The sequence below is a fragment of the Camelina sativa genome, chromosome 19 (assembly GCF_030686135.1).
Source record: "Camelina sativa cultivar CO46 ecotype springtype chromosome 19, ASM3068613v1".
NCBI lineage: Eukaryota > Viridiplantae > Streptophyta > Magnoliopsida > Brassicales > Brassicaceae > Camelina > Camelina sativa.
The window spans coordinates 11,258,712-11,268,815 of NC_141898.1; the positions used below are offsets into that span (position 1 = coordinate 11,258,712).

At 37.3% G+C, this 10,104-nt stretch overlaps 2 protein-coding genes and 1 pseudogene across 2 annotated transcripts; all 3 read left to right on the forward strand.

Annotated features, from left to right (window-relative positions):
* The first annotated feature begins 266 nt into the window (after window positions 1-266).
* LOC104766097 (uncharacterized) lies at window positions 267-2,746 on the forward strand. Its single transcript, XM_010489914.3, has one exon. It carries the CDS (start codon window positions 532-534, stop codon window positions 2,635-2,637), a length of 2,106 nt encoding a protein of 701 aa, XP_010488216.1. The 5' UTR covers window positions 267-531; the 3' UTR covers window positions 2,638-2,746.
* Window positions 2,747-5,489: 2,743 nt separating this feature from the next.
* On the forward strand, window positions 5,490-6,612 carry LOC147920422 (uncharacterized). The gene is made up of 3 exons (XM_087501713.1): window positions 5,490-5,749; window positions 5,851-6,236; window positions 6,350-6,612. The coding sequence occupies exons 1-3, from the start codon at window positions 5,541-5,543 to the stop codon at window positions 6,610-6,612; spliced, it is 858 nt and encodes a 285-aa protein (XP_087357839.1). The 5' UTR covers window positions 5,490-5,540.
* Window positions 6,613-8,943: 2,331 nt separating this feature from the next.
* On the forward strand, window positions 8,944-10,059 carry LOC104766098 (putative cysteine-rich repeat secretory protein 16; annotated as a pseudogene).
* Window positions 10,060-10,104: the final 45 nt, after the last annotated feature.

Consider the following 10,104-nt stretch of genomic DNA (forward strand, 5'->3'; position numbering starts at 1 on the left):
GACAAGTGTATTCTCTCATCCATCACCTTCAATTCTGAGTGATATTTTCCCATTTCAAAAAAAGTAGAAAGAAAGACAATATGTTTATATTATTTATCAATTAATATCAATTATCAAAACAATTAACAAAATGGAAACAAACCATATCATAGCTTGATATTTTTGGTTTTAATTAATAAAGAAAAAAAAGAAACTTCCCAAAATGGTAAACATATTAATATCAATTATCATAACAATTAACAAAATGGAAACAGACCATATCATAGATGATATTTTTGCTTTTAATTAATAAAGAGAAAAAGAAACTTCTCGAAATGGTAAACAAATTAATATCAATTATCAAAACAATTAACAAAATAGAAACAAACCATATCATAGCTTGATATTTTTGCTTTTAATTAATAAAGAAAAAAAAAAAACTTTCCCAAAATGGTAAACAAATTAATATCATCATCCACGTCACACTACTTTCACCTATAAAATGTTCCCGCTACCACTAGCAAAGTCCCAAAAACAACAGAGTAGTCCACCATGAAACTAAGCAACACCACTCTCGTCTTCTTCTTCTTCTTCCTCATCTCTCTCTTCTCTTTATCGTCGTCAGCTTCATCGAACAATGGCTCGACCATCTTGTTCACGACGATAGGGAGACCCACTTTCGAATTCGACATCTTCACTCTCCCAACAAACAAACTTCCACCGTCTCCCGCAGATGAGCATCGTCTCACTGATGGCACGTCCATTAATTTCAACGGCCATTTCGCTTCTCCTTCTCCGGCGCTTATCTCACTTCTTCCCAACAACTCTCGTATTCAACTACAAGACTCGTCTCTTGTACATCTCATCTACGTTACCGAGAGAGACGGAACGCCTAGCTTAAACTACAACGTCGTTTCAAACTCCGGGTCAAGAGTTCGTGCTCAGTTATTTCCCGGCGGTGAGAGTGGCATGGCTGTGAACTCGATGAAAGATAAGCCTGTTTTGACTAACGAGTATCTCGTCTACGTGTCGACACATGTGGATCCGGGTAAGCCAATGGCGAGCTGGGCCGCGGTTTACTCTACCGAGTTACGATCTAAGTCGACTCGGCGTTTGACACCACCTGGAATCGCTGATTTTTCTCCGGCGGTGTCTCCGTCTGGGAAATGGACCGCCGTGGCTTCGTTCGGAGAGAAAGGATCGGCTTGGAGCTTGGTTGCGAAACCGATTAGTACAGACATCTACGTTTTCCTGACGCGTGACGGGACTCAGCGAGTCAAGGTCGTCGAGCTAGGTGGCTGGCCGAGTTGGGTCGACGATTCTACTCTTTATTTCCACCGGGAAAGCGACGACGGCTGGATCAGTGTGTACCGAGCGGTTTTACCCAAAACCGGACCGGTTAACATCAAATCGGTTACGGTTCAACGAGTCACACCACCGGGTGCTCACGCGTTCACACCCGCCGCGTCACCAAACAACACCAACTTCATCGCTGTTGCCACAAGGAGGCCAGGATCAGACATCCGCCACGTGGAGCTCTTTGATTTGAAGAAGAACGCGTTCGTCGAGTTGACTCGTCTTGTATCGCCGTTGAGTCATCACTTTAACCCGTTTCTTTCCTCTGACTCGTCCCGGGTTGGGTATCATACCTGCAGAGGCGACGCAACTGGACGTAAAACTCCCCGGAATCTCCTGCAGAACATCAAAACCACTTCCGACGACCTCTCTCTCTTCAGATTCGACGGCGCGTTCCCGACAATCTCGCCGGAAGGTGATCGTTTCGCGTTTCTCTCTTTCACAGGCGTGTTCGTGGTGAATCAAGACGGTTCAGGTCCACGTCAGGTTCTTCCGCAGATGGGATTTGGAACAGTTTGGGATCCAGTTCGACGTGGGATACTTTACACAAGCTCCGGTCCGGCTTTAGCACCAGGGAAATCACAAATCGATGTTCTCGCCATTAACGTCGACGCACCGAACCCGTTAACCGCCGTTAAGAAGCTCACGACTAAGGGAGAGAACAACGCGTTTCCATGGCCGTCACCTGATGGTAAAAGGATCGTGTTCCGTTCTGCTCGGTCCGGTACTAAAAACCTTTATATTATGGACGCGGAGAAAGGTGAAGCTGGTGGTTTGTTCCGGTTAACTAATGGGAACTGGAACGACACGATTGCTACTTGGTCACCAGACAACAATTGGATTGTGTTTGCATCGAACCGGGAATTTCCCGGTACGTTGTTGATGAATTTGTATGTAGTTCACCCGGATGGAACCGGTTTAAGGAAGCTGGCGCAGAACTTGACCGGTGGGGTGTCCATGCATCCTATGTTTAGTCCCGACAGTAAGAGAATCGTGTTTACTTCCATTTATGCTGGACTCTCGGCTGAGCCTATTGGTACTCCGCATTTCAACGTCCCGAGTAGTGAGATCTTCACGGTGAATTTGGACGGTTCTGGTTTGACGAGGCTCACGCATAACTCGCTGGAAGATGGACCACCCATGTGGTTCCCCAAGATCAAAGCTACTGGTGATGTGGCTTGGCCTAAGAGGTTTGGGTCTAGTTGCTCTATGGAAGATTTCAAGACGCAAAATACGACCCAAAAAATGACGACAATGAATAAGCGCGCAACAATGTCTTTGTGTGCTGTTCCTTCGCAATGATTTTGTAGCGTACAACTTGCTCTTCGAATTAAGTTTTTTTGTTAAGATGATATTTTTTATTAAGTATTTTGGCAGCCTAAAGAAATAATATTCCTTAAGATTTTTAATATTTTTTCAAAAAATAATATCCACATTGATCTTAGAAAAATAAGAATCAACAGTTGAAATCTAATGATAGTATTTTGCTTTGTCAAAGTGTGCCCACCATGGTGCATGCTAGATAATTCGTAGAATACAAACAAAAGAAGTGAAATATTCTCCCCTTGACTCTTGAGGATATATAATATACTTTTGTAAGAAAAGTTACAAGTACAAGTTCCACAAATGATAGCCACATGTCAACTTTTCTCAAATATCATAGTGACATAAGAGCATCATCATTAGTTATACTCAAATGAATGTCTTAAACTTTAAATATTATTAAAAATAATACTTATCTAGTTTTAAATTTCTGCTAACTTGTTTTTATTTGTTCTCTTTTTATTTAAGAATCTCATTAGTCATTCTTAAATATGGATGTATTCACTATGTATGATATAATTTATATTAAAAATATTTTTTTAGAAAATAAAACATTACGGAACAAGACTTAAAACAGTACCAAAACAAGAGGCAAATCAAGACTGATTACTAAACACAATATATAATTAGATTGTAGCTACCTGTTCGGAATGTATCAAGACGTATGCCCTAACTATGTATCCAACTATCTAGGGATGTTGTGGTGGGTAAAAACCCAGCCCGACACGAATCCGAAAAAACCTGCCCAGAAAAAACCCACATTCAAAAACCTAAACGGGTTTTAAGTTTTGTGGGTAAACCCGAATGGGTTTTAACTTTTGTAGGTAAATCTACGGATACCTATATTTTTTGTCTTATGTGATGTATTTTGTATTTTACATTATCTATTTCAATATTTTTGTGTTTTAGTTTTTTTTATACCAAAAACAAATGTGATTTATTTATGTATTTTGTGTATTTTATTATATTTGTGACAATTTTCAAAAAAATTTAATCTTATATTATATGGATAAAATATAGACAAAAGCATAGAGAAAAATCAAAACCATAAACAAAGTTTGGTTGACAGTAATATGAAATTTTGGGTTTTAATAAAATGATTTTTTTGTAAAAAAAAAACCAGATGTCTATCATATATTATACATCAATTTAAGGACTTATGTGATTGACTTTTGATATTTGGGACGTAAAACGTCATTGTTTTACTAACTGAGATTTAAAAAAAAAAAACCCGATGGGTACCCATAGTTTTATAGGGTAAACCCGAGTAAGACTTTATTAATTTGGATACCCACCCAATTTAAACCCATATTTTTTTTTGTTACAGAAAACGGATCCTAAACCTGATTTTAAAGACGGATCCAGGATACCCAATGGGTTTTAACCCATCGTTGACATCCCTACAACTATTCATGAAGCTCTGATGCATTACGTATGACTACCATAAGTGCATGCCACATATAGATTACAACATTCCCTGCGTTTTTGTTTGATTCAGTTTTTGTTGTCACCTATAATAGCATGAAACAACTAGAATAAAGATATCTTTCAGCATAACAGCAAGGATCAAAGAACCAGGATAATAAAGTAACCCACAGTAGATCACAGCACATGAGTATAGTTTTATTACGTCATTTTTTCAAAAAAGTATATGTAAGGCAACTGAAACAAAAAAAAAAAAAAACTTTGATGTTTAACAAAAAAATTACATCGCAGATGTGAAGATAGTCAACCATATCCAGAATCACGTGCTAAACTATGAAACTAACCTGGGCAAGTATATCAGTCATCAAATCACTAGCATCAGCGTCACCCTGGCCTATAAGTCTATAACACACGTCTGAATAACTGTATGTGAAGAAAAGAGTCTGTGATCCCTGCAACATCATACTCAGGCTGATATGGACTACTAGTAATATCCCTCAAAGTTTTTATCATTCCCTCCGTGCATTTCTGCAGCGACAAAACAAAGAAAAGGGTTTGCCAAAAACTGACTGTCTGATGAAACAAAAAAACAAAAAAACAATCTGACTATCAGCCATATTTTAGCATAGTGATCTATTTATAAGTGATTACCACACATATCTAACTTTATTACAAGAGATATATAATAGACAAAAGCATCATACATGTAACATAGCAAGCTCATGTACGCAAGTTCAATGAAGCATATTCAATTACATTAGTAATGTAAGTCATTTCTTTTATGATCCTCTCTTTCATTAGTGAACACGGATGTTGTTGCAAAGATTGTAAGTCATTTCTTTTATGATCCTCTCTTCTACGTTTTTCATTATAATTTACCTCTATAAACATAAGTCCGACATTTAATAGGAAATGACAAATGAGTTCGTTCTGTTTGATGCTCCATCATCATCATCATCAAACCCAAAAGAAGACACTCTTGCTCAGATATTGGGACCTGACAATCCTGGACGCCTGAGAGCAATGGGTAGAGGAATGAGTATGACCAAACTTGCTTGTTTCCAGATGAAAAGCAAGTATGTGACTCAAATGCAACAGACCCAAATTCAGTTGCAGCACTAGGTCAATGAATTACAAGATGCTCTTGCGAAACTGAATAGTCCTGTAAGTCTGGAAATCCATATCATTAGATTAATGGTCTAAGAAAATTGTAACTAATTACATTCCTTCTCATTTTACAGCGTCAATTTTCGGAAGTTGGTGAACATTCAACACCAAGAGTAAGTGTTAATATATAATGAGATTTGTTGAGGTTGTTCACTGAATGGTTAACAGATTCTAACTATTATTTACCTTTGTAGAGTGTAAACCAAAAACCACAGCCTAAATGCATTCTGTATGATTGGTCTGGCTCTAAATTTAAAGTAGCCGAGGGTTGTATTCTGTCTTTTGATCACATGGACTTCATCAACAATGTACCGTTGGGCCCTAATTCAGTGAAGGTGTTGGTTGAGACGGATTTTCAAGAAGATGCATTTCTTTGGAGACCTGAGGCAAATATGTTTAGTATTGGTCAAGCTGTAGGAGAAACTATTGCGTGGCCTCAGGATTGTGTTGATGCTATTGAGCAGGAGTTAGGACCAGAAGACATTCCGCCTAAGGTAATGTTTTCTTAATCTGATTGATTGTACTTAGGATTTGATATCTACGTTTTAGTGTTCTTAAATCTAGTAATATTTTCTATATTGGAATTATTTTGTTAAACAGAGCCCAAAATATAACTTCCATGAACAAGTGCAAACTTCTACATTGGCTATCAAATGATGATAAACCTGTTGCTGAAGGTCGTTGGCAGACTCGTGATCCCAAAGCTTTGGTGAATGGCCTTCCTCTTGGACCAAATGCCATTAAAGTTTTTGTCGATGCGGTTAATGAACCTGAGACATTTCTTTGGTGGCCAACAGAAGAACTCTCAGATCTTCATGACTCTTTGAAGTCGTTTGTAGCATGGCCATTCAACAAAGTTTTAATCGAAGATTTAAGTACAAAGGCACTAGCTACATCATCTCCTCGCACGCAGTCACAAGGACTCACTCCTGCAGCTCCTGTGAAGAGTTCAAAACCACTTACACAATCTCCTTCAAGTTCTTCTCATCAGGTAAATTTCAACGTTGTTGTTACTTATAAAATATGTTATGATCGTTAGCAATGATGCCTTTGTAAACCTTTCATATTATTTATACTATGCAGCATACTTCTCCAAAACGGATTGTCAAAGAGGATCAGAAGTGCAGACTGCTGGACATTACCGGTCAGAATAGGGTTGTTGCAGAAGGACGCTGGTCTTCATACAACCCAGAGCAGTTAGTGCATTTTGTTCCCTTGGGTCATAATGCAGTTCGTGTGTGGATTGATGTAGTCAAGGTGCCTGATGCAAAGGTTTGGAGGCCTAATTCTGCTATTGAGTGTATGGAGGATGCTATTGGTAGCACTATAGCATGGCCTGAAGAAAAAGTTGTCATCATTTGATGTCGAGTAAGAACCGTATGATTTTCTACTTTCGTTGTTGTGGCAAATGCATGAGACTTGTGTTCTTTGTTTGGGATTTATGGAATTGGATCATATGCTCATTGTGTATCATAACAATGTTTGATATTTTCTATTCTAGAATACAATTTCAGCTTTATCACAGGTTACTTTCAAATTGTAACTTCATTTGAATATGTTGTATAGGGAACGGTAATAGTAATCAGAAGACAAACGTAATTGATCGTTATAGCAGGCAGATGAAGTCATTGTATACTCACTTAGTAGCACATAATAAAAGCTACAACTTCAGATACAAATAGCTCAACACCGATGCTAAGATAACTAATCAAATGGCATTAACATAGAGCTACTAAAAAATAAATCATAGCAAGAAAAGATAGCTACGTTTACCGTATATATAGCAGGCATAAAGTACTATTATATATATATAAATATAACACGATATATGTGTTATTAAACATTGTAATATAGTATTTTATATATGCTATAAAAGGATGATACCCTACGATAGCACCAGCCCAGAAACGCTATCGTATATAGCCCCTCTATTATAGCGTCTCATTTAATAGCATTCTTGAAAACGCTATAATAACCATATCATAGCGTAATCGTATGCTATCAATACCCATATTTGTTGTAGTGTACGCCGATGCTCCTGTATGCATAAGTTAATTGGTTTGGGTAGTACCTTTTTGAAGTACTCTAAGGCTTCTTCATTAATCAAGCATTATTCATAACCTAAGTAGCACTGAAATGGGTACGGTGACTAGAAACTGGTACAAGTACGGGGACAGGAAACGGCAAAGCAAAAATTTATAGATACGGGGACGGCATGAGTACTTTAATAAACATATACCTATAAGTTAATATATATAAATCCTACTACCCAAAGTTTGTTTTTTTTACTTTATTTATCAAGTGTTTTTGTTAGTCACAATAACACTTTTAACATTAGAAACCTCCATTTAGGACTTAACAAAGTTTTTTATTTAATGAGTTAATATATTAACACTGCTGTTTTTGTTAGTCAAAATAACACTTTGAACTCCTGTTATAAGAACCCCATGATGCTTTTCTTTAAGCAAGGAAGCAGCAGTGTTAACAAAGTTTTCTACAAGATCTGGAACTTTCCTTACTATTCTAGTAGAGCAAAGCGCTGCCTGCATATAATAATACAACATATATGGTAAAAGCGATGAAGGAACAAAAACAACAGCTACTAAACTCCAGTCTCCAGCAGAAACTGTATATGAACTAGAAAACACTTCGCCTTCTTTCGGATATTAGGGTCACGAAACTGGATTAAAAAACAATTGTTTTATCTTTTTCCGTTAAACAATGGAAAATAACCCATACAAAGGACAAGGTATTAAGATTAATACTAAAGAGTGTTAGTAAGGATACTGTTTTAATGAATTGGTGACATGCATCAACGCTTCTTGTCTCTCATCAAGAAGAACATTAGGCCAAGATATCCAATCTTAGATTTTGTTCACATAATCAAATTCGACATCAGATTGGAACCCTCGATCCAATTAGCAAAAGGCTTTTCTCAAATAAGAAAACTACTAATGAATATGACGAAAATAAGATGTTTCTTTGCTTACATACAGTTCCTTCGGCTGCAATTTCCGATCAGAACGTCGATTGGCTCAAACTTTTTATAGGCTCTTGGGTAAATTTTTAAAATTTAGACCTTTTAAAATATTTTAAAACATAAAAATTTCCGTTTATTTTGATGCAAAGAAAAACTTGTACTGTTTTATGGGTTTTTTTGTTCATAGACAATATATATATGGACCCTTTTTATTGACAGTTTGGAATCAGGTTCGACCACGCTAAATGTAGATGACTGTTGACAGACGAATCTTGATGCATGGTTTAGTTCCCTCCAAATCAATCAGTTTTTATCCGGAACTCTCTTGACATAGTGACAATATTTGTCGATGGTTTGGTCGTTTTTGTGTAGTATGCAATCACGTTTAAGCAGTATGGCTTTTCTTCTCTTGTTATTAAGCTTTCCTAGTTAAACTATTATATGTATAAAATTCTAGTTGTAGATGAACATGAAAGTTAAAATTTTTATAATATATGACCTCATTGCGGAGACTTGGTTCTAATTACAGAGAATCTTGTAATTATAAAAATTAGAAAGTAATTAGTAATGCCTTCATTCGTCAACGTACAAATCGTGTGATTGAAAAGAGTTTGAACTCAGTCACACCTCGTGAACTTTTACTTTTTCTTCGGCCCTCTTGTCACATATACCAAACATTTCTCTCATCTCCGTTACAAACTCTAAACATCTCTTCTAAAAACTGAATTTTATCAATAGATTTTCTTATAAGGTAACCAAAAAGTGTATACTACATATATTTTATGAAACTTATCTCCATTCAATATTCAAATCCCTCCGAGTCTCACACAAAAATCCAAAACAATGTACTCTTCATCGGGGGTATCAACATGCTTCGTTTTGATTCCTATTTTGGTCGTGGTGGCCACACAACTGCTTCTTATGCGCACCGTTTCGTCCTTGAACATGAACAATGCCTATTTGAACCACAAATGCTTAACCAAACAAGGGAAGTACAACCCGGGAAGTTGGTATGAGAGACAACTTGAAAAGATCATAGAGTCCATCGCGAGCGGTGATGGTTTTATCCACGGTTATGACATGATGGCCCTTAGTAAGGATTCTGATTCTGATTACGTACGTCGGCGTCACCAACCAGTGCCGCGGCGACTCCTTCGGGTCAAAGTGCCGCTCCTGCTTTGCCACCGCCATTGCAGGGGTAACACCATTTCATTATTGATTTTATATTAACGCCAAAACCAATATCAACGTTCAATGGACTAATTTACATATAAGATGTAGTTTTTCTTGTCTATTATACATTTATCACTAAGATGTAACCAAAACTTGGAATGTATGTGTGTGTGCACCATTTATACATGTAATAATGTAGTATATGACAGCTTCGTAGGAGATGTCCGCGTAATAAGGGGGCAATAATATGGTACGACCAATGTACTCTCGAGATTTCTTCGTTCGATACTCAAGGGAAGATCGAGAAAGATAACGATTTCTGTATGTCCAACGCGAAGAAAATGAACGTAGATTCGTTCGGTGAGAAGTGATTGTCTTTCCTCGAAAAGTTGGTAGGTAAAGCCAACAACGATAAGTATCTGTAGGGGGCTGGTGATATAAGGTTCGGGACGAAGAAGTTGTACGGGATGGTGCAGTGTAGGAGTGACTTATATAATAATACTTGTGGCAAATGTGTTGGATATTTAGCTGTGAAATTTCAAGATTGCTGGCATGGTAAACAAGGAGCTAGAGTTTTGGGTAGTAGCTGTAACTTTAGGTTTGAGCTTTTCCCTTTTGTAAGTAGTACCAAGTCCGGTCCTAATCTAAAAATCTAAGGAAATATTTTTTTTTTGCTTATTGCTTTAGAGTTTGTTTTTTTC

What these genes read in the sequence shown, in the direction of transcription:
- LOC104766097 (XM_010489914.3), top strand. Translation starts at nt 532, where the DNA reads ATGAAACTAAGCAACACCACTCTCGTCTTCTTCTTCTTCTTCCTCATC.
- LOC147920422 (XM_087501713.1), top strand. Translation starts at nt 5,541, where the DNA reads ATGGACTTCATCAACAATGTACCGTTGGGCCCTAATTCAGTGAAGGTG. An exon ending in GACATTCCGCCTAAGGTAAT is followed by an intron (nt 5,750 to 5,850) that starts GTTTTCTTAATC and finishes TTTGTTAAACAG; the next exon opens with AGCCCAAAATATAACTTCCA. An exon ending in ATCTCCTTCAAGTTCTTCTC is followed by an intron (nt 6,237 to 6,349) that starts ATCAGGTAAATT and finishes CTTCTCCAAAAC; the next exon opens with GGATTGTCAAAGAGGATCAG.